At 48.7% G+C, this 24,529-nt stretch overlaps 1 protein-coding gene across 1 annotated transcript; it reads left to right on the forward strand.

The window, feature by feature from the left end:
- The first annotated feature begins 2,664 nt into the window (after positions 1 to 2,664).
- On the forward strand, positions 2,665 to 23,582 carry CRX (cone-rod homeobox). Its single transcript, XM_024237368.3, has 4 exons — positions 2,665 to 2,899; positions 14,834 to 14,968; positions 16,631 to 16,782; positions 19,586 to 23,582. The coding sequence occupies exons 2-4, from the start codon at positions 14,869 to 14,871 to the stop codon at positions 20,231 to 20,233; spliced, it is 900 nt and encodes a 299-aa protein (XP_024093136.1). The 5' UTR covers positions 2,665 to 2,899; positions 14,834 to 14,868; the 3' UTR covers positions 20,234 to 23,582.
- Positions 23,583 to 24,529: the final 947 nt, after the last annotated feature.

Raw genomic sequence — 24,529 nt, forward strand, 5'->3', positions numbered from 1 at the left:
TTCCAGCTGCAATCATGTGCATTACAATAAGTCTCAAAGTCAGGTAGCATAAGTTCTCCAACTCTTTTTATTTTTCCAAGACTGCTTTGATTATTCTAGATCATTTATATTTCCATAGCAACTTCAGAATCAGTTTGACCATCAATTTCTACAGAAAAATCCTGAGGAGATTCTGATTGGGATTGCAGTAAATCTAAGGATTAGTTTGAGAAGAATTGACCTCTTAATAACATTGAGTCTTCTAAACCATGAACATGGTATAGTTCACTATTGACTTGAGTCTCCTTTAATTTCTTCCAGCAGTGCTTTATATTGTTTTAGTAGGACAATGATCTGAAAGAAGAGATGACAGGACTTATGGATGGATCGGATGTGAGTGGTGAGGAGAAAGGGGTTAGGGGCCAGGTTGAGTGCCCAGATTTCTGCCTGAGCCCCTGGATGGAGATGAGAAGGAAAGCAAGTTGCCTCAGAAGACCTAGCTCAGAAAAGTGCTTGGATTTGATTTCAGCTTAATTGATCCCAGGGCCGTGTGCAGGACCAGCTGAAACCCACCTCTCTGTACCCTCACCCCTGGAAGGACTCTGGATCCAAGAGCCAACCAGTACCCACATTCCCCAGGGCAGGTGATTTAAGAGTTGCTGACACCTTCTCTGTCCTGCTGGAAGTTATTTTCTCCTCCCTCTCCCTGTACAGCTGACCTTCCTTCCCTGCTGCAGGGCCAGAGGGTCTGTTCCAGGACTGGATTCTCCCATCAGGAGCCTCTGGACTGGTAGCCGAGGGTCAGACGGCCCCTCCCTCTCTTGCTGTCACCCCTGGCTCTTCAAGCTAATGAGACCTGTCCTGATTCCTCAGCCAGGCCTGTAGCCTTAATCTCTCCTAGCAGGGGGTTTGGGGGAGGGAGAAGGAGAAAGAAAGGGCCCCTTATGGCTGAGACACAATGACCCAGCCACAAGGAGGGATTACTGGGCGTGTGTGTGTGCATGTGTGTGTGTGTGCGTGTGTGTGTGTGTGCGCGTGTGTGCGTGTGTGCTTGCATGCCTGTTTGGGTGCATGGGGAAGTGAAACAGACCCGTGTGGGACCCAGGAGCTCAGGGACATATTAATATCTAGAGAGACAGATGAGAGGAGAGAGACACAAAGAGGGCCAGAGACCAGGAAAATCAGAAATACAGAGCAACAGAGGTACCAAGATAGGGAGAAGGACGGAAATGAAAGGAAATCCTCCCAGCTACTCGAGAGGCTGAGGCAGGAGCATTGCTTGAACCCGGGAGGTGGAGGTTGCAGTGAGCCAAGATGGTGCTAGTGCACCCCAGCCTGGGTGACAGAGCAAGACTCTGTCTCAAAACAAAAACAAAACAAAACAAAAATGAAGGGCAATCCAGGGAGAGGGGAAGCAAGAATCAGAGAGAGAGAGAGAGACAGGGAAAAAGAGAAGGAGGAACAGAGATTGGAGCTGCAGAGGATAAGCGAGGACAGAGGGACGGAGACGAGGCTGGAGTTACAGGGACAGGTGTACAGGCAGAAAGACAGCAAAGAGAGGGACAGACAGACAGGAACAGAAGGACACGGAAGCTGAGGGAGAGGGGAGAGAGAGCAAGATAGGCAGGCAGAGGCAGAGAAAGAGAGAAAGAGAATAAGACAGACCAAGGGGATAATGCAGGTTTATCAACAAAGACAGGGACGGAGAGGAGCAGATGGAGAATGAAAGAGTGGTATTCAGGCAAGTAGGCAGAAATGCCACAGCCCGAGGCCCAGAGGAAAAGAAACTGAGGTACAGAGAAGCCAGACAAAGACCAATGGTGTGTAGAGAGATGGCGAGTGCTGGGTTTGTTGGCTCACGCCGGCAATCCCAGCACTTTGGGAGGCTGAGGTGGGAGGATCGCTTGAGGCCAGGAGTTTGAGGCCAGCCTGGGCAACATAGAGTGACTCCATCTCTACGAAAATAAAAAAATTAGCTGGGCATTGTGCTATGTGCCTGTAAAGTCTCAGCTACTGGGGAGGCTGAGGAGGGAGGATCCCTTGAGCACAGGAGGTCAAGGCTGCAGTGAGCCATGATCATGCCACTGCACTCCAGCCTGGGTGACAGAGTGAGACCCTGTCTCAACAAAAAAAAGAAAAAAAAAAAAGGAAAAAAAAAGAAAAAAATCCCAAACCCCAAAACTCCACCAAAAACAGAAAAACAAAACACCCTTTCTAATAAGTCTGCCTATTTTCAGTGCTGGAAGCAGCCCCTGCCACCTCCGCCCCCCAAAAGAGGAGATATCATGTCTGACAACACACAGACAGAGAGGCCACAGACAAGACTCGACCAAGTCAAAGAAAGAGAAACAGGGGAAACTGAGGCAGAAACCCAGAACAATGAGGCAGTACAGAGATAAACTAGCTGTCGGACAGACTGTTGTGAAGAGAAAGGGGGACCCAGGAGAGGGATCCCGAAAGCTCCGTGTCTCTCTTTTTTCAGATGATCTCTCAGGACCCTCTGACAGTTCTCTCCTTCCTCTTTGATGCCTCTCTCGGGATACTAGTTGAAGCTGGAGAGACACCAGTTAGACCTAAGGAAGGACTTCCCTGAGGAGTAGGGGCTTATGGTCACCAGCAGGAGCTGGGGCCTCCCTTCCCCATCAGCCCTAATTGCCAAGATGTCATGGGGGGAAGAGGAGGGGATTAAGCAGACGGGTGCCCCTCCCCCTCCCAGCCAATGTCACCTCCTGGTGCCCAGTCGAGTCCCCCACCTTGGCCGGGATTACCCTCTGAGATCCAGGCCATGACAAATGACATCACTCCCAGCCCAGGCTTAAAATCTCCCCATGTGAGGGGACGTGTTTCCTTCAGCCTCTGCTGTCTGGCCGCTCTGTCTAGGTCCTGGGCCACCGGAGAGCCCCGTTCCTCCTTTCTGAAGGTGAGCGTCTGCAGGAGAGGTGGAGGGGACCGAGGAGGGGAGAGGGAATGGGGGAGAAGAAACAGAGGGGAGAAGTTGGGTTTATCTTATTCGTGGCTGTGTTTGCCGTGCTCTGCAGGTGATGTTTGTTGAATAGTCACACACAAAACAGAGGTGCCGTCCTGGCGTTTGTGGAAACGGGGCTAGGCTGTGATTGCAGCAGGAGGGAGTGAGGTTAGACAGCAGGGACTGGCTCACGGCACTCGGGGCATTGCGAGGATTCAGGGTGGCTTGTGGGCGAGGGGGTCCCCTGAAGCCCTGACGGCATCCGGGGTTGGGGGCTTTTCACCGTGGTTCTAAGGCAACTCCTCAGTACACTGCTCTGTTGGATGTTCTTTAAAACTCTTAGCACTGCCTGAAATTTTTATTTGCGCGATGATCCACAAATGGCCGTCTCCCTCCCTTGTTGAGCACTGATTTTTCCCCAGTGCCCAGCGTGTGGTTGGGATTTGCCTAAATATGTGTTGCATAGATGGATGGATGAATGACAGATAAGGGACGGAACAGACATATACACAGAGAGCCCAGGTCTGTGGCTGCAGCAGGAAGGACTCCGGGTGGACTTGGGCCTGCCCAAGAGAGCTGGGAATGTGATGACTGGGGATCACCGTGCTGGTGAATTGATCACTTAGAGCCTCAATGCACCCAGAGGCTCTGGCTTTCAGCCCAGGCTCTACTTTGGGACTGGGGAATCCTCACGCCCCCGCCCTCTTAGCTTCCAGCACAGTCACTCTCTCTGATCTTCTGCAAAGTTTTCTTTTTTTTTTTTTTTTTTTTTTGAGATGGAGTCTTGCTTTGTTGCCCAAGCTGGAGTGCAGTGGCACGATCTCCACTCACTGCAACCTTCACCTCCTAGGTCCAAGCAATCCTCCCACCTCAGCCTCTTGAATAGCTGGAATTACAGGCGCGTGCCACCATGTCCAGCTATTTTTTGTATTTTTAGTAGAGATGGGGTCTCTCCATGTTGTCCAGGCTGGTCTCGAACTCCTGACCTCAAGTGATCAGCCCGCCTGAGCCTCCCAAAGTGCTGGGATTATGGGTGTGAGCCTCTGTGCCCAGCAGGTCTCCTGCAAAACTCTTGATTGACACCTTGTTTTTTGTCTGCCCCTGTTAGGAGGGCTGGGGCCTTGTCTGTCTTGCTCTCGGCTGTATTCCCAGTGCCTGGGTCAGTCCTAGACACACAGTGAGTGCTCAGTGAATATGGAGGGAATGAATGAATGAATGAAGGGCAGAAGGGTAGAAGCAGGTAGACAGACTGCCACAGAGAGGAGGTGTGATGCGGTTTTCCCAAAAGGACCGAGCGAGGGCTGTGATTACCACAGAGTGAGGTCCGACTTCAGGGCTGCCCACTGTGTTTGAATTTCTGGATGCTTCAGGGATCACATTGTTGATCACTGAGTTGATTTGCTCAGGCTCTAACTGTGCCATAGATCCCAGCTTCCCCCAGGTCTCACGGCCGGCAGTGGATGCATCCACCTAGCTCCTTGTCCCCACTGGACAAAGGAGCCAACAGAGGCTGCAGAGAGAGGCTGGAGTGGCTGACAAGGAAGGGCCCTGAATGTGGCTGAGCTGGGAGGGTCTTGCCAAGGGCTGGCATGAAGCCACATGAGTCCGTTTTTTTTTTTTTTTTTTTTTTTTTTTGAGACCGAGTCTCACTCTGTGGCCCAGGCTGGAGTGCAGTAGCATGACCTCGGCTCACTGCAACCTCCACCTCCCAGGTTCAAGCGATTCTCCTGCCTCAGCCTCTCAAGTATCTGGGATTACAGGCATGCACCACCATGCTTGGCTTATTTTTGTATTTTTAGTAGAGACGGGGTTTCACCATGTTGGCTAGGCTGGTCTCGAACTCCTGACCTCAGGTGATCCACCCGCCTCGGCCTCCCAAAGTGTTGGGATTACAGGCATGAGCCACCATGCTCGGCCAAATCTGCGTTTAAACCCTGTTCTTTTCTAACTGTGTGGCCTTGGACATCTCATGTGGGCTTTCTGGGCCTTGGTTGCCTCCTCTGCAAAGTGGGGACAATGATAAGCTGTCACGATGATCCAGCCAGATGAGCCATGTTGCAGGCCTGGCCTGCAGTGGGAGCAGGGCAGGAGACCAGCCTCATTCTGTTTCTAGGGTCCCCAGGTAGACTTAGGGGTGAAGAGTGGGGCTGGGGGGCCAAAGAGATTTAAATTCTACCCCTGGTTCTTCCACTCATCACCTGTGTGACCTTGGGAATTGACGAAACCTCTCTCAGCCTCAGTTTCCTCCTCTGAGAAAGGGACCTCTGAGCTCCGTGGGGCTGTGGCGAGCATCCTAAGAGGCCATATCGCCTGGTGATCAGGAGGGCACAGGCTACGGGGCAGGTGCTGGCCCAGCCCTGGCTCTACCGCTGATGTGCAAGACAGAACTGGAGACTGCACTTCTCTCAGCCTCAGTTTCCTCTTCTGTAAAGTGGGGATGATACCAGAAGCCGCCTGGGAGGAAGTTTCCATGGAGTTATTGTTCCCTGAGATCTTGTTCCCAAGGTCCATGGTGCGTGCAGTGTGTGAGAAGCTGGGACCCCCTGGAGGTCCTTAAGGTCATCAGCCACCTGACCTGTGGGCACCTCCCTCCCTCCCAGGCTCAGTCTCCCCTGCTGTAGAATGGAGTTATCTGCATGTCTGCCCCACCAGGTGGCTGTGAGCATTCAGCCCTCACCTGTGGAAACAACTGCTCAGGTGGGAACCTGGGACCCAGTGGGTGCCGAACCCCACAGCTCTGAGAACCAGCCTGGGGCCTCCCAGGTTGATCCCCAGGGCAGAGACACTGATGTTCTTTGTTCCACCCTTTGAAATCTTAAAACATCAGTGTCTGGAAACTGTTGTCATTTTGAGATCTTGTATATAAAGCCTGGGCCAAGTGTCTGCCGAGTGATGAATTCCTGGACATTCTTTTTTTTTCCCTCCCCAGGAGACAGGTCCTCTTTTGATTGATTGATTTTTTTTTTTTTTTTTTTGGGGGACGGAGTTGTGCTCTGTCGCCCAGGCTGGAGTGCAGTGGTACAATCTCAGCTCACTGCAGCCTCCACCTCCCGAGTTCAAGAGATTTTTGTACCTTAGCCTCCCCAGTAGCTGGGACACCACCACGCCCGGCTAATTTTTGTATTTTTAGTAGACGGGCTTTCACCACGTTGGCCACGCTGACCTTGAACTCCTGACCTCAAGTGATCCGCCTGCCTCAGCCTCCCAAAGTGCTGAGCCACCGGCCTGGCCTGTTTTGTTTTGTTTTGAGAGAGGGTCTTGCTCTGTCCCCCAGGCTGGAGTGCAGTGGCTCGATCATAGCTCACTGCAGCCTCTAACTCCTGGGCTCAAGCGATCCTCCCACCTCAGCCTCCCAGAGTGCTGGGATTACAGGTATGTGCCACCACGCCCAGCCCTCACTGGAGGCCCTTCTGTCATCAGCTGCCTCAGGTTGCTGCCAAACCCTGGGAAAGGTTTCAGTGGATGTTCGATATTATTATTGTTATTATTCTCTGCTGACATCTTGTTCAGGCAGCACTTTATCATTATTATCAGCTGTTTGATCTGGGGCCCACACTTTCCTCCTGCTGAGCCTCCTATCCCCTATCTGTTAAAAGGGATGATCCTGGCCAGGCACGGTGGCCCATGCCTGTGATTCCAGCACTTTGGGAGGCTGAGGTGGGCGGATCACCTGAGGTCAGAAGTTCGAGACCAGCCTGGCCAACATGGAGAAACCCAATCTCTACTAAAAGTACAAAAATAAATAAATAAATAAATAAATAAATAAATAAATAAATAAAAGTAAAAAATTAGCCAGGCATGATGGCACATGCCTGTTGTCTCAGGTTGGGAGGCTGAGGCAGAAGAATCGCTTGAATCCGGGAGGTGTAGGTTGCAGTGAGCCAAGATCACGCCACTGCACTCCAGCCTGGGTGACAGAGACTCCAGCTCAAAATAACAACAACAACAACAACAACAAAAACAAAAACCCAGAAAGGGGTGATCCTAAATGTGAGCTTTCTTGGCTTTCCTGGAAGGTCAACTGCTTAGCTGGGCAACCTGGCTCAGATTTGACGGCGAAGACAATGAAAGTGTGTGCTTTTGTTCCAGGCCCTGCAAATGGTCCCCAGTGGGGCAGTTTCACCAGTTTCTTTGTCTCCAGTCTCTGGAGGTTCATATTTAACATTATTGGTTTTTGGAGAAGTGGGAGAGGACAGAGGGAACCCAGGTTAGGGGGCTGGGGGAATAGGACCTTCAGGAATTACTCTAGCCTTGAAATCCTGGATTCTCCACTGCCAGCATGTGTGTGATCCCGGGTAAGTCACACTTTTGAGCCTGAAGATGCTCTCTAAACTGTAAGCATCAGGCAAAAGCAGTGTCTCATGCCTGTAATCCCAGCAATTTGGGAGGCTGAGGCAGGAGGATCTACTCAGGCCAGGAGTTCAAGACCAGCCTGGGCAACATGGCAAGACATCCCTCTCTACACAAACATTTAAAAAATTACCTAGGCTTGGTGGCACACCTGTAGTCCCAGCTACTTGGGAGGCTGAGGTGGGAGGATGGCTTGAGCTCAGGAGGTCGAGGCTGCAGTGAGCTATGATTGTGCCACTGCACTCCAGCCTGGGTGACAGAGTGAGACGCTGTCCCTAAGACCAAAACCAAAACCAAAATGTAAGCATCATAGTAATACAATCTCTACCTCCCAAGGTTGTGCTGGGGATTTAATGACACCCTGTAAAGAGAAGACTTGTGTATTAGTTACACAAGCTGGGTAACAACTTATCCCCAAATTTAGTAGCTTCAAACAATAAACATTTCTGATCTCTTATAGTTTCCAAGGGACAGGAATCCAAGAGTGGCTTAACTGGATTATTCCGGCTCAGGGTGTTCCATGGGGTTGTGGTCAGATGTCGGCCAGGACTGAAGTCACTTAATGGCTTGGCTGAGGCTGGGGAACTAACCTCCATGGTAGCTTACTCTCATAGCTGTCGGCAGGAGGCCTCATTTCTTCCCCACATAGACCTCTCCATGGGATGGCTTGAGCATCCTCTCAACATGGCAGCTTGCTTTCCTTAGAACTAGCCTTGGAAGCCATGCTCTGTCATTTCTGCAATATCCTGTTGGTTACACACGTCAGCCAGCTTGTTAGTAGGGACTACACAGGGCATGAATATCAGGGGGTAAGGATTACTGGGAGTTACCTTGGAGGCAGTTTGATTTTGGGGATTTAATGTAGCTGCTTTTGATTTTATTGTCAGCACTGAGCCTTCTTGTGACATTCCTACCAGGTTTTACTTGTTCTTTCTGCTTTTCTCCATGATCAATCTGCTGTGTTCACACGGGGTGCCTTGTTTGTCCTCCAACAAGACCAAGTTGGAGACCCTGTCTCGCTCAGGGTGACAGTGTGAGATTCCAGCCTCCAAGCCTTTGCACCTGATGTTTTTTTTTTTTTTTTTGCCTGGAAATCTCTATTTCAGATCCACAAAACTTCCTAGATGCCTCACCCACCCCAAACACCTTCACTCTCATAACAACCTGTTTTATTTTCCTGGGAGTTCTTGAAACTTTCTGAAGGCTTTTTTTTTTTTTTTTTTTTTACAGAGTCTTGCTCTGTTGCCCAGGCTGGAGTGCAGTAGTGCCATCTCAGCTCTCACTGCAACCTCCGCCTCCCGGGTTCAAGGGATTCTCAAGTAGTTGGGATTACAGGCACCCATCATCATGTCTGGCTAATTTTTGTATTTTAGTAGAGATGGGGTTTCACCATGTTGGCCAGGCTGATCTCAAACTCCTGACCTCAAATGATCCTCATAACTCAGCCTCCCAAAGTGTTGGGATTACAGGCGTGAGCCCCTGCCCCCGGCCATGGCATCTTTATTAAAAAAAAAAAAAAAAAAGGCCGGGTGTGGTGGCTCACACCTGTAATCCCAGCACTTTGGGAGGCCGAGGCAGGTGGATCACCTGAGGTCAGGAGTTCGAGACCAGCCTGGCCAACATGGTGAAACCCCATCCCTACTAAAAATACAAAAATTAGCCGGGTATGGTGGCAGGCCCCTGTAATCTCAGCTACTTGGGAGGCTGAGGCAGGAGAATCACTTGAACCTGGGAGGCAGAGGCTGCAGTGAGCCGAGATCACGCCATTGCACTCCAGCCTGGGGGACAAGAGTGAGACTTTGTCTCAAAAAAAATATTTTTTTTCCTTGTTCGTTATTGGTTTCTCTAGGAATGGAACCAAGAAGTTCAATTCTATGAGAACAGAGAAGCTGCAGTCTTATTTCTTTCTATATTCCTAGTTCCTAGAGCAGAGAAGGCATTCAAAAAATATTTACTGAATGAACAGTAGAATCTCAACTTAAAATAAACAGAATCTGTCCCCCTCCTCATGAGAGGGATGAGAAGGAAAGGACAGTGAGAGGAACGAAGGGATGGGAGCTTAAAATAAATGCCATCCATTTTTAATTCTTTTTCTTATGTTTCAAATATTTATTGGGGGTGCTGAGGACATGGCAGGAACCGAGATATTCCCAGTCCCTGAACTCAGGTAACTGATAGAATTTGAGGGAGAGAGATAAATAAACAAACATAGAAATATGTCATTTAATACAAGCTGTGTCTTGAAGAAAAGGAGGTAGGGAGTGTGTGTGTGTGTGTGTGTGTAAAATCCAGTTTAGGGGCGTAGGTTGCTTTCTCTGGGGAAAGTAGCTGAGCTGAGACCTGGAGGAGAAGAGGTTAGCTGGTGAGAGGGGCTTCGGGGTTGGGGAGAGGCGTTCCTAGCCCAGGAAACGGCTTATGCAAATAGCTGTGGAGGCTGAGAGGTTTTCTGAGGCCATCCTAATGAGGGCAATGAGGAACCCTCAGAGGGTTTTCATGTTCTGTTTGCTTTTTTGAAGATTTCATTGTTGTTTTTGCTTTTGACATGAACACGCACACGCACACACACACACACACACACACACGCACACACACAATTAAAAAGTAATCCAAACTGTAGAAACAAGATATGGCTTTAGCACTCCTTCCCAGAGGCAGTCACTGGTACCAGTAGCTTGCTTCCTTCCTGGGAATTTTCTATGCATATACAAGCGTATATTCTACACATGAGTAAAATCAACGCCTCATTTTATTTATTAATTAATAATAATAATAGTTACTATTTTTGAGATGGAGTTTCACTCTGCCACCCAGGCTGGAGTGCACTGTCACAATCTCGGCTCACTGCAACCTCCACCTCCCAGGTTCCAGAGGGTCTCCTGCCTCCGCTTCCCAAGTAGCTGGGATTACAGGCATGCACCACCATGCCTGGCTAATTTTTGTATTTTTATTTTATTGTATTTTTATTTTTAAATTTATTTTATTATTATGACTTTTTTTTGAGATGGAGTTTCACTCTTGTTTCTCAGGCTGGAGTGCAATGGCATGATCTCAGCTCACTGCAACCTCTGCCTCCCGGGTTCAAGCGATTCTCCTGCCTCAGCCTCTGGAGTAGCTGGGATTATAGGCGCCCACCACCATGCCCGCCTAATTTTGTATTTTTAGTAGAGACAGGGTTTTGCCATGTTGGCCAGGCTGGTCTTGAACTCTTGACCTCAGGTGATCCATCTGCCTCGGCCTCCCAAAGTGCTGGCATTACAGGCGTGAGCAACTGCACCTGGTCTATTTATTGTTATTATTGAGACAAGGTCTTGCTCTATTGCCTAGGCTGGTGTGCGGTGGCATGCTCATAGCTCACTGCAGTCTCCAAATCCTGGGCTCCGGTGATCCTCCTGCCTCAGCCTCCTGAGTAGCTGAGATTACAGGTGTGGACCACCATGCCTGACCAATTTTTGTATTTTTTTTTGTGGAGACAGGGTTTTGCCATGTTACCCAGGCTGGTCTCGAACTCCTGGGCTTAAGCAATCTGCCCACCTTGACCTCCCAACGTGCTGAGACTATAGGTGTGAGATACAGCACCTGATCAACTGCATTGTTTTCAAAATCACAAATGGTTGCAAGGTATACATACTGCCCAACACCATACTTGTTTCCTTTGAAGATATAAATATTATAATTTTATAATATTTATAATATATAATAACTCAAATAATAATAAATATAATATATATGGTTTGGTCATATACAATATATAAAATAACATTCACAAACACTTATTGTCAAAGTGCAATTAAATGAAAAAAAAAAAAAAACAAACATTTGGCCAGGTGTGGTGGCTCATGTCTGTAGTCCTAGCACTTTGGGAGGCTGAGGTGGGAAGATCACTTGAGCCCAGGAGTTGGAGGCTGCAGTGAGCTATGGCAACGCTGCTGCACTCCAGCCTGGATGACAGAGGGAGACCTTGTCTCTTAAAAAACCCCAAAAAACAAATCTGATTCTCTGACACATATATAATAAGCACAGGTCAAAGATTTATTTAAGTCATGAATGAAGGAACCAGCTGTTTCAAAGGAGAATTCGGGCCGGGTGCAGTGGCTCACGCCTGTAATCCCAGCACTTTGGGAGGCTGAGGGGGTGGATCACGAGGTCAAGAGATTGAGACCATCCTGGCCAACATGGTGAAACCCCGACTCTACTAAAAATACAAAAATTAGCTGGGCGTGGTGGCGGGTGCCTGAGGTCGGGAGTTCGAGACCAGCTTGGCCAACAATGGTGAAACCTTGTCTTTACTAAGAATACAAAAAATTAGCTGGGTGTGGTGGCTCATGCCTGTAATCCCAGCTACTTAGGAAGCTGAGGCAGGAGAATAGCTTGAACCCGGGAGGCAGAAGTTGCAGTGAACCGAGATCTCACCACTGCACTTCAGCCCGGGGCGACAGAGCAAGACTCTGTCTCAAAAAAAAAAAAAAAAAAAAAAAAAAAAAGAATAGTAAATCAAATATAGGTACAGTCCCTTAGAATAGGATCCCCAACCCCCGGTTTGTAGTCTGTTAGGCACGGGGTTGCACAGCTGGTGAGCAAGCATTACCGCCTGAGCCCCGCCTCCTGTCAGATCAGCGGTGGCTCTAGATTCTCATAGGAACGTGAACCCTATTGTGAACTGCACGTGCGAGAGATCTAGGTTGCACACTCCTTATGAGAATCTAATGCACTGCCCACCCGCATCCATGGAAAAACTATCTTCTACGAAACCAGTTTTTGGTGCCAAAAAGGTTGAGGACTGCTGCCTTAGAATATGAAGCAAACCTTGGGTAGGTCTGTTAGACAAGACTCCCAAATGACTTGGAAATGGCATGCTGTCAGCCTTTTGTCTTATTGCCAAGCCTAGAACTTTTTTTTATTTTTATTTTTTTTGAGATGAAGTCTTGCTCTTGTCCCCCAGCCTGGAGTGCAGCGGCATGATCTGGGCTCACTGCAACCTCCCCGTCCCGGGCTCAAGCAATTCTCCTGCCTCAGCCTCCTGAGTAGCTGGGATTACAGGCGCCTGCCACCACACCCGGATAATTTTTGTATTTTAGTAGAGACATTTCACCATGTTGGCCAGGCTGGTCTCGAACTCCTGACCTCAGGTGATCCGCCTGCCTCAGCCTCCCAAAGTGCTGGGATTACAGATGTGAGCCACCGCACCTGGACCCTAGAACAATTTTTTTAAACTATATAATAGAGATCTTTTAAAATCAGTTCAGAGAGCAGCCTTATGCTTTTTTTTTTGAGACGGAGTCTCTCTCTGTCTCCCAAGCTGGAGTGCAGTGGCGTGATCTTGGCTCACTGCAACTTCTGCCTCCCCAGTTCAAGCGATTCTCCTGCCTCAGCCTCCCAAGTAGCTGGGATTACAGGCACGCGCCACCATGCCCAGCTAATTTTTGTATTTTCTGCAGAGACGGGGTTTCACCATGTTGGCCAGGCTGGTCTCGAACTCCTGACCTCTGGTGATCCGCCCCCCCAAAGTGCTGAGATTACAGGCATGAGCCACTGCGCCTAGGCTTACTTTAAAAAAAAATTTAATTTTTTGTAGAGACGGGAGAGTTTTGCTATGTTGCCACCTGAACATAAATGCTATTTTCTTTTTCTTTTCTTTTCTGTTTTTTGAGACGGAGTCCGTAGCCCAGGCTGGGATGTGGTGGCACCATTTTGGCTCACTACAACCTCCGCCTCCCGGGTTCAAGCGATTCTCCTGCCTCAGCCTCCCAAGTAGCTGGGACTACAGGCGTGCACCCTTGTGCCCGGCTAATTTTTGTATTTTTAGTAGAGACGGGTTTTCACCATGTTGACCAGGCTAATCTCAAACTCCTGACCTCAAGTGATCTGCTTGCCTTGGTCTCCCAAAGTGCTGGGATTACAGGTGTGAGCCACTGCGCCTGGCCCATAAATGCGATTTTCATTCCCATTTTCCAACAAGGCGACTGAGGTATACATTGAAGGTGAATTACTAGGACAAAAGAAAGATGGCATATTACTTCAATAACAGTTTGTTGCAACCTGTACTGCTACCTACCTGCCATGGGAGCGCGCCTTTCCCCACACTGACCCCAGTGCCGGAAGTTATCCACCTCCTTCATCTTTGCCAACCTGATAGGTCAAAAGTGATCATGGAAGATCCACACTCGCTTTTTTTTTTTTTTTAGATAGGGGTCTCACTATTTCTTTTTCTTTTTTCAGAGGTGGGGGTCTCACTATTTCTTTTTCTTTTTTTTTCAGAGATGGGGATCTCACTATGTTGCCTAGGCTGGTTTTGAACTTCTGGGCTCAAGTGATTCTCCTGCCTTGACTTCCCAAAGTGCTGGGATTACAGGTGTGAGCCGCCTTGCTTGGCCCTTACTGTCGTTTTTGTTTTGTTTTGTTTTTTGTTTTGTTTTGTTTTGTTTTTGAGACAGAGTCTCGCTCTGTTGCCCAGGCTGGAGTATGATGGTGCGATCTTGGCTCACTGCAACCTCCACCTCCCAGGTTCCAGCGATTCTCCTGCCTCAGCCTCCTGAGTCCTGGGATTACAGGCACCTGCCACCACACTTGGCTAATTTTTGTATTTTTAATAGAGACGGAGTTTCACCATGTTATCCAGGCTGGTCTTGAACTTCTGACCTCAGGTGATCCGTCCATCTCAGCCTCCCAAAGTGCTGAGATTACAGGCGTGAGCCACCTTGCCTGGCCCTTACTATCGGTTTAATGTCACTCTCCCTTAGGGTGACCAACCAATCCAGTTTGCCTGGGACCATTCTGGCTCTAGCACTGAAAGTCCTATGTTCCAAGAAACACCCACCTGTCTTCCATCCTGGGCAAACAGGCACGGTTGGTCACCCTGCAGTCCTTGGTTATAAGCGAGGCTGAGCAAGTTTGCCCATGGTCACAGAAAGAAGGGATCTTGGATGAGGAAGTGTTATGGGATCAGATTTGTTTCGTTTTTTTCTTAGAGTCTTGCTGTATCACCCAGGCTGGAGTGCAGTGGCCTGAACACAGCTCAGTGCAGCCCCAAACTCCTGGGCTCAAGTGATCCTCCCACCTCAGCCTCCTGGGTAGTTGGGATTACAGGCATGCATCACCACACCCAGTTAACTTTTTAAAAAACAATTTTTTTTTTTTTTTTTTTTAAGAGACAGAGTCTTGCTATATTGCCCAGGCTGGTCTCAAACTCCTGGGCTCAAGTGATCCTCCCGCCTTGGCCTCCCAAAGTGCTGGGACTACAGATGTGAGCCATTGTGCCCAGCCAGGACGAGATTTTTTTAGAGGGTAGAGTAGGAATAAGAGCTTGCACTTTTGAGGTACATGATGGCTTCAGCTCTCTGCTTTGCAGAGTCTCAAGAAAGCTCTGAGAACCTTAAGCAGAGGCCATTTTACACGTAAGGACACAGGGGTACAGAGAGGTGAGATAAATGGCCAAGGTCACATACCTAAGAGGAGAAGGAGGCAGGATTTGAATCTCAGCCTGCATGTCACCCCATGGTGAGTACTGGTAAGTGAGTGAGCATCCCTCCTCTTCTCTTGCAGGCCCCCTGACTTGGGCCTCAGTGTTCCCGAAGATCATGATGGCGTATATGAACCCGGGGCCCCACTATTCTGTCAACGCCTTAGCCCTAAGTGGCCCCAGTGTGGATCTGATGCACCAGGCTGTGCCCTACCCAAGTGAGTACAGTCGTTTCTCTTGGCACCCCAGGCTGGCCTCATCTCTTGGAGGACCTCCGGGGTCCCTTTGCCCACAGGAAGAAGGCAATCACAGGGGCGACTTCAGGGCCATACACCAGTCCTCTGGGTTCATCTGAAATGTATGTCACTTAGAAAAACATGAGCAGTCCTAGAAATTCAGGACAGAGGTTCTTTTTGCGGTGGGGAAGAGGGGATGTAATCTGGAAGGGGAATCAAGACGAATTTTCATCTGTTACCAAAACTTTATTATTTATTTATTTTTCAGAGACAAGGTCTCACACTCTGTCACCCAGGCTGGAGTGCGCTGGTGGTGGTCACGGCTCACTGCAGCCTCGAACCCCTAGGCTCAAGTAATCCTCTCACCTCAGCCTCCTGAGGAGCTGGGACTGCAGGTGTGAGCCATGGTGCCTAGGCCGGGTGCACCTTTTTATTTTATTTTATTTTTGAGACAGGGTCTCACTCTGTTGCCCACTTTGAAGTGCAATGGTGCAGTCACAGCTCACTGCAGCCTTGAACTCCTGGGCTCAAGCGATCCTTTTGCCTCGGCCTCCCAAATAGCTAGGATTACAGGTGCACGCCACCATGCCTGGCTAACTTTTTTAAGTTTTTGTAGATATTGCAGGATCTGGATTATACAAAACATAGAAAAAATTATTATTATTTTTTTTTGGTAGAGATTGGGTCTCCCTGTGTTGCTCAGGCTGGTCTCAAACTCTTGGGTTCAAATAATCCACCTGACTCAGCCTCCCAAAGTGCTGGGATTATAGGCATGAGCCACTGCACCCGGCCTGCAAAGCCTTATTTCTTTTTCTTTTTTTTTTTTGAGACACAGTTTAGACAGAGTTTCGCTCCTGCCCAGGCTGGAGTGCAATGGTGCGATCTTGGCTCACTGCAACTTTCGCCTCCCGGGTTCAAGTGATTCTCTTGCCTCAGCCTCCCAAGTAGCTGGGATTACAGGCGCACGCCACCATGCCTGGCCAATTTTTGTAAAGCCTTATTTTTAAGAGAAGTGAGTACTCAGTTATTTGTAGCATTATTCTTTAGCTCATTTTCTTTTTTGAGACCGAGCCTCGTTCTGTCACCAGGCTGGAGTGCAGTGGCATAATCTTGGCTCACTGCAACCTCTGCCTTCTGGGTTCAAGTGATTCTCCTCCCTCAGCCTCCCGAGTAGCTGGGACTACAGGCATGCATCACCACACCTGGCTAATTTTTTGTATTTTTCGTAGAGACAGGGGTTCCCCATGTTGGCCAGGATGGTCTTGATTTCTTGACCTTGTGATCTGCCCGCCTTGGCCTCCCAAAGTGCTGGGATTATAGGCGTGAGCCACCGCACCCGGCCCAGACTTGCTACTTTTATAGGCTAGAAATGGTTGAATGTCAGCAATGTCACGCTTCAACTGATTATGTCTTAGTGCATAAGAAAGTTTAGAAGAGGGAAAAACGACTCACACGCCTCCTCGCAGAGCTGAAGCCTTGGGGTCAGGCATGAGCCACAGAGCGCCAGGCACAGAGTGAGGCGTAGAAGGGCAGGGAATGTGTATTCCATCCTTAGTTTAGGCAGATGGCAACCAGAATGGAATTCTTGGCCTCACACCAGCCCATGTGGACGACCTGAGGGTCCTGTTTCCCGTCCCACCCCAGGCGCCCCCAGGAAGCAGCGGCGGGAGCGGACCACCTTCACCCGGAGCCAACTGGAGGAGCTGGAGGCACTGTTTGCCAAGACCCAGTACCCAGACGTCTATGCCCGCGAGGAGGTGGCTCTGAAGATCAATCTGCCCGAGTCCAGGGTTCAGGTGGGGTGGTGGGTCCCTGGACCCCTCCCGACCCTTCCTGTAACCTCAGGGGCCCTCCCCAGAACAAAGAGTGATGGGAGGAGGAAGAGACCACAGAGAGACAGCCAAAGTTATAAAGGGGACAAGAATTCCTCTCCCCACCATCCCACTGACCGCCTCATGGCTCTCATCGCCCCTCGCTCCTCTCCAGCCGCGCTGGCCCTGACCTGCCTGCCAAGCACCCTCCTGCCTCGGGCCTTTGCACGCAGTTTCCTCTATCTGGAATGCTTATTTTCCAGATAACCACACAGCAGGCCCCATCGCCTTGTTCAAGTCTTTGCTTATCAATGAGACCCACACTGAACACAGCATTTAACATTGCATACGATTTACGTGTGGTATCTCAGAGTCTGTTTATTTAGACTGTCTCTCCCAACCAGAATGTCAGTTCCACTGATGGACCCTCAGAGTAGTAGAAGATGGTTAACGCATGTTTATTAACTGACTGAATAGACGGATGGATGGATGGATGGGTGGATGCATAGATGAATGTACGTATGTGTGACTGTAGATGTGTGTGTGTGCATGTATGACTGGAAGCATGGATGACTGTATGTATGTGTATATATGAGTGTCTGTGTATGATGGGATGGATACATGTATATATGTGTGTTTGCATGAACGCACATAGGTATGATTAGATGATGAATGTATGCAGGCATGATATATGTATACACAGTATATGTGCACATGTATGTGTACATGCATGCATCATTGGATGGATGGGTGTATTTATTTATTTGAAATGGAGTTTCGCTCTGTCGCCCAGGCTGGAGTGCAGTGGCATGATCTTGGCTGTCTGCAACCTCCGCCTCCTGGGTTCAAGTGATTCTCCTGCCTCAGCCTCCTGTGCAGCTGGGATTACAGGCGTGTGCCACCACACCGGGCTAATTTTTGTATTTTTAGTAGAGATGGGGTTTCACCATGTTGGCCAGGCTGGTCTCAAACTCCTGACCTCAGGTAATCCTACTGCCTCGGCCTCCCAAAGCGCTGGGATTACAGGCATGAGCCACCACACCCGGCCGGGTGGGTGTATTTATGTATATATGAGTGTATGCATGTATATATGATTGGACAGATAAATAAAATGTGTGTGTTTGTATGATTGTATATAGGTATGATTGGATGGATTAATGTGTATGTATGCATGATGTATGTGTGTATGATGTATGGGTGTATAATTGTATATTTGTATGCTTGTATAATCAGATGGATGGATGAACATGCATATGATGTATGTATGATTAGATAGATCCATTAATGCATGTATGATGTATGTGTGTATGACCTATGTATGTATAATTATATGTATAAGACAGATGGATGAATCTATGTATGATGTATGTGTGTACAATTGTATGTATCATCAGATGGATAAGTGTATGTATGATGTATGTATGATCAGATGGACTGGTGAATGTGTGTATGACACATATATGTGTGAGGTATGTGTGTATGATCAGATGGATGTCTGCATAATGTATGTGTGTATGGTGTATGTGTGTATAATTGTATGCATGTATGTTTGTATGCTGTAGGTATGATGTTACATATATATGCATACACATGTGTGTATGATTGGAAAGATAAATGAAATATGTATGTTTGTGTGATTGTATGTATGTATGATTAGATAGATTAGTGCATAGCTATGTATGCTGTATGTGTGTACAATGTATGTGCCTATAATTGTATATTTGTATGTCTGTATGATCAGATGGATGAATATGTGTATGATGTATGTATGATCTGATAGCTGGATAAATGTATGCATGATGCATGAGTGTATGGTGTATGTATGTATAATTGTATGTGTGTATGTTTGTATTAGATGGATAAATGCCTGTAGGTATCATGTATGTACGCATACATGCATGATTGGATGACTGGATGGGTTTATTTATGTATATATGAGTGTATGCATGTGTATATAATTAGATGGATAAATGAAATATGTGTTTACATGATTGTATGTATGGATTAATGTGTATATATGTATGATGTATGTGTGTACAATATATACATGTATAATTGTATATTTGTATGATCAGATGGATGGATATGTGTATGATGTATATATGTATGATCAGATGGCTCCATTAATGCATGTATGATGTATGTGTTTATGATGTATGTACACTTGCATGTATGATCAGATGAGCCAGTGAATGTATGTATGATATATATGTGTATGATGTATGTATGTATGTATGATCAGATAGATGGGTAAATGTATGCATGATGTATGTGCATATGGTGTATGTATGTATAATTGTACGTGTGCATGTTTGTATTACATGGATGGATGAATATGTGTATGATGCATGTATGATCATATAGATGGGTAAACGCATGCATGATATATGTGCGTATGGTGTATATATGTATAATTGTACGTGTGCATGTTTGTATTAGATGGGTGGATGAATATGCGTATGAGGTATGTATGATCATATCGATGGGTAAATGCAGGCATGATGTATGTGCATACAGTGTATGTATGTATAATTGTACGTGTGCATGTTTGTATTGGATGGATGAATGCACATAGGCATGATGTATGTATGTGTTCATGCACACATGCAGGTATGATTGGATGGATCGATGGATGGATGGATGAATAGATGCCCCACAGCTGGATGCAAAGTAGACAGATGTGACCCCAGCACCTCTCACCAATAAGTGTCCTCATCCCTGGGCACCCTGCGGCTCTCCTGGGCCTCTTCCCCACTTATTCACCCCCATCTCCCCTCTTATCCCCCAGGTTTGGTTCAAGAACCGGAGGGCTAAATGCAGGCAGCAGCGGCAGCAGCAGAAACAGCAGCAGCAGCCCCCAGGGGGCCAGGCCAAGGCCCGGCCTGCCAAGAGGAAGGCGGGCACGTCCCCAAGACCCTCCACGGATGTGTGTCCAGACCCTCTGGGCATCTCAGATTCCTACAGTCCCCCTCTGCCCGGCCCCTCAGGCTCCCCAACCACAGCAGTGGCCACTGTGTCCATCTGGAGCCCAGCCTCAGAGTCCCCTTTGCCTGAGGCGCAGCGGGCCGGGCTGGTGGCCTCGGGGCCGTCTCTGACCTCGGCCCCCTATGCCATGACCTACGCCCCAGCCTCCGCTTTCTGCTCTTCCCCCTCCGCCTATGGGTCTCCGAGCTCCTATTTCAGCGGCCTAGACCCCTACCTGTCTCCCATGGTGCCCCAGCTAGGGGGCCCGGCTCTTAGCCCCCTCTCTGGCCCCTCCGTGGGACCTTCCCTGGCCCAGTCCCCCACCTCCCTATCAGGCCAGAGCTATGGCGCCTACAGCCCCGTGGATAGCTTGGAATTCAAGGACCCCACGGGCACCTGGAAATTCACCTACAATCCCATGGACCCTCTGGACTACAAGGATCAGAGTGCCTGGAAGTTTCAGATCTTGTAGAGAACGCAGTCTCCATCTCTGTCCGTCGGGCCTCGGGACCCTTTCTCTTCTGAATCTGCTTCCCTGCAGCTTAGATCCCGGGACGGCATCCCTGAGAAAGCAACTGGAACCAGCTGTCCTTCCGACAGCCGACAGCCGTGGTCTCTGCGGCTGGGTGTTCAGCTTACAGAGCCCACCCCTTTCCTCCACAGGCAGAGGCTCCTCCCTCTCCCGGGACAGCTCACAGGTCCTAGTGATTCTCTCAACCCCAACACCGTCTGGCACGATTGTGACCGCTGAAGTACACCACGAGCTCCAGGCTTCAGAAAGTGGTGCTGAGAACTTACTCCAAGAAGAAGTCAAACCAAACTTGCAGTTGATTTGGGGTCATGTTTAGGTCAGAATCACCGTGCCCTTGAACAAGCAGGTAGGGGGGCTTGATTCCTTAACTTTCCATGTGGACAGATTTTTTTTTTTTTTTTTTGAGACGGAGTCTCGCTCTGTTGCCCAGGCTGGAGTGCAGTGGTGCGATCTCGGCTCACTGCAAGCTCCACCTCCCAGGTTCACACCATTATTCTGCCTCAGCCCCAAGTAGCTGGGACTACAGGCGCCCGCCACCAAGCCCGGCTAATTTTTTTTGTATTTTTAGTAGAGACGGGGTTTCACCGTTTTAGCCAGGATGGTCTCGATCTCCTGACCTTGTGATCCGCCCTCCTCGGCCTCCCAAAGTGCTGGGATTACAGGCGTGAGCCACTGCACCCGGCCCTTTTTTTTTTTTTTAATTGAGACGGAGTCTCGCTCTTTTGCTCAGGCTGGAGTGCAGTGGTGTGATCTCGGCTCACTGACTGCAACCTCCACCTCCCGGGTTGAAGCGATGTCCTGCCTCAATCTCCCAACTAGCTGGGATTACAGGTGTGCTCCATCATGCCCGGCTAATTTTTGTATTATTAGTAGAGACAGGGTTTTACCATGTTGGCCAGGCTGGTCTCGAACCCCTGACCTCAAGTGATCCGCCTGCCTCGGCCTCCCAAAGTGCTGGGATTACAGGCATGAGCCACTGTGCCTGGCCCTACACGTGGACACTTCTTTAGCATATGGTTAGGGACCTTTCTAGAAATTCCAAAGACAAACTTTAAGAAGCCCCGTCGGGAAACCTTAGGCCAATGATGCAGTTACATTAAAAATAAATTATCTGGGAATTTTACAGACTTCACAAATGTCAGGCTTACATGGTAGGTTTAGGGGACTGTTTGAGAGACAAAGATCTATATTCATATATGTAGCTATACATATATGTACTTTTTCTTCTTAGTTTCTTTTTAAAGACATTTTATCACTCATTCGCTCATTAGCACATTGGGAATGTGTATATTTGGTAGGGAAATGAAAGGCACCTTGCCTGTTCCATCTCTACTCCTTTTTTCTTTTGTTTTAGGATTTTCTAAAAGTGAGACACTGGTGGAATTGGGGTAGCTGCATGGGACGTACCACCTATAGTTGTGGCTATTTCACAGAGAAGAAGCAGCTGGACAGCCTCCCATCTGTAAATAAACAAGAGACAGGAAGAGGGGGAAATAGGTTTGGAGGAGGCAACCCTACATTTCAAACATACATTCCCTTTTTTAGCTTTTTTTTTTTTTTGGTTTTCAGTTTTGATGGTGGGATTGGAAAATAGAGCTTGGCTTGAGGACATTTTCCTGGGGTGGCACCATTATTTCTTGAAATAGAATCTTACCTACGGTGACATAGGCAAGCACTTGTGAGAACCTGAAGACGGATAGAGGTCGTTTGATGCTCAGAAGTTGGGTGCTGGGTCCCTGCCTTCTCAGTCTGAGTTCTCCTTTCATTTTTGGATGGGGAGGTGGGATCCCAGAGCCCTTCATCAGTGGAGTTCACAAGGCAAGGTGTAAAAAAAAAGTAGGGCAGAAAGACAGTGGTGTGCTGGCAGAGGTCTAACAATGGGCTCTCCAAGGAAGAGGAAAAGGTTGGTTGTGGAGCGTTTGTCAATTTCTGTGGTGTAAATACTCCTACCACTGCTGACTTCAAGCTAGCAACCTAGGTCACTGAACTAAGAGTTGGGAAGAGATAGGGCACAATATATGCTTACGAGTTGGTACACACCGTCAGCAGCAGACAGGGTCAGGAGAAAGGCGAGATGCGAAGAGAGGCTGGGAGGTATCAGATGATGTTTCCAGCACCAGACCAGAAGAGGTGCACACAGCCTAGACCCCCTGAGGGGCACACCCTGATCTCTAGAGCCCACAAAGAGGTTTTTATTCAACATAAAATGTGTTCATCTCTCATAGGCCCGAGTCATGCTGGATTCTGGGACATTAAGCCCAGGAGTGGGCCGGGTGCGGTGGCTCACGCCTGTAATCCCAGCACTTTGGGAGGCCAAGGCGGGCAGATCACCTGAGGTCAGGAGTTCAAGACCAGCCTGGCCAACATGGTGAAACCCTGTCTCTACTAATAATACAAAAATTAGCCGGGCATGGTGGCATGTGCCTGTAATCCCAGCTACTCGGGAGGCTGAGGCAGGAGACTTGCTGGAACCCGGGAGGCGGAGGTTGAAGAGAGCAGAGATTGCGCCACTGCGCTCTAGCCTGGGTCACAAGAGCGAAACTCCGTCTCAATAACAACAACAAAAATAACCCAGGAGTGGCTCAAGAGTCCAGTGTGGGACGAAAATATAAACAGAGGAAGACAACATATGTCATTGGGGAGGCTGGGGGAGCTAGACAAAATTCACACGGGAGGGGCAGGGCTGAGATGATATTGTGCCCTGCGTCTGTGCAAATGTCGGGACCAGAATCCACTATAAGTTTCATTCTTTGGAGACACGGAGGCTCTGCACTGGAGGCCGGGACTCAGGCGTGGACGAGAATCTTTTCCTTATTCACCGGGAAAGCTGTGTCTTGTGCAAACAAGTCATAGAAACTTGATGGGAGTCGGGGAGGGACTGAAGGATGGAAGCAAGGTTCTGGGAAAGAGTAAGAAGTAGTGAAGGCCGAGGGGCCCCCATCACAGGCCGACGGGGTAAGACTTCGAGAGAGCCTGATCCTGGGGTCTTCTGAGACTCCACCAGGAGCCAGAGAGGGCAGGGAGTCAAATCCGGCTAGGAGGTTACAAATTGCTTTTCCTGGGCTGGGCTCCTGAGTGTTGGTTCTTCCAGATGTGCACGGGGGATTTCAAATGTTCTACGTCCTAAAGCCAGGAAAAGTGACAAGGCAGGTGGGGACAGAAGGAAGAAGCCAGGAGCCTCCCTGAGAAGGTGTCACTTTATCTGTCCTCCTCTTCCCCACACACTGGCCTCCGGGTCCCCCTTCTCTGTCCACCCACAGAGTGAAACCGATTAAAATGTTGGATCTCATTTAAAGTCTGGGTGATTCTTTAGTTTCCGTGTTTTTTCCAGGAGGCGCAGGTAGAAACAGGAACTGCTCTGTTCCTTCTGTCTGTGGGACCTGGGTCCATCCATGTGTTTCCTGTCTCATCACCCTCCTTTCCTTGACATCTCTCTAAAGCCAATTTATGAAGGATCAGGGGCTGGGGCAGTGGCTCACGCATGTAATCCAGTGCTCTGAGAAGCTGAGGAAGGAGGATTGATTAAGGCCAGGAGTCTGAGACCAGCCCAGGCAACATAGTGAGATCTCTGTCTCTACAAAAAATTAAAAAAATCAACCAGGTGTGGTGATGTGTGCCTGTGGTCCCAGCTACTTGGGAGGCTGAGATGAGAGGATCGCTTGAGCCCAGGAGTTTGAGGCTGCAGGGAGCTATGATTGCCCCACTGCACTCCAGCCTGGGTGATGGAACAGGAGACCCTGTCTCCAAAACCAAAAAATTAAAAAAAAAAAAAAAAAAAGAAGGAGGAGGAACAGGGGTCTCCAGGGCCAGCCCCAGCCCCACCCATCTGTACCTTCCAATGCCCCTCCCGAAAAAGCAGGGAGGTGATGAGAATGCTACCTGACTCAGTAGCAGGATGTGAAGCTTAACGCTAGCATTTAGAGCCACTTCCAGCCTCTGGCCAGCCTTCCCTCTCAGCATGCAGCCTTCTGCAGCTTCAGCTCTTCCACCCCTTTGCTTTCCATCTCCTGCCCCGGATTCTTTCCAGTTTCTCAATCTCACCCTTTCTCTCTCATCTCTTCTCCTCTCTCTCTTTCCTTTCTTCCTCTTGCCTTTCAGACTCCCAGGTCCTCGTTTCATTTGGATGGATTTTCACCTTTTTCTTTCCTTCCTTCCCTCTCTTCTCTTTTTCTTTGCTTCTTACTTTTTTCTGACTTTCTTTTTTCTTTTTTTTTTGAGACAGGGTCTCACTCTGTC

Source organism: Pongo abelii, chromosome 20 (genome assembly GCF_028885655.2).
Source record: "Pongo abelii isolate AG06213 chromosome 20, NHGRI_mPonAbe1-v2.0_pri, whole genome shotgun sequence".
NCBI classification, from domain to species: domain Eukaryota; kingdom Metazoa; phylum Chordata; class Mammalia; order Primates; family Hominidae; genus Pongo; species Pongo abelii.

Excerpts from the sequence above, each read along its gene's own strand:
- CRX (XM_024237368.3), top strand. The coding sequence starts at position 14,869 with ATGATGGCGTATATGAACCCGGGGCCCCACTATTCTGTCAACGCCTTA. Across the intron at positions 14,969-16,630 it reads CCAGGCTGTGCCCTACCCAA|GCGCCCCCAGGAAGCAGCGG; the intron begins GTGAGTACAGTC and ends GTCCCACCCCAG. Across the intron at positions 16,783-19,585 it reads TGCCCGAGTCCAGGGTTCAG|GTTTGGTTCAAGAACCGGAG; the intron begins GTGGGGTGGTGG and ends CTTATCCCCCAG.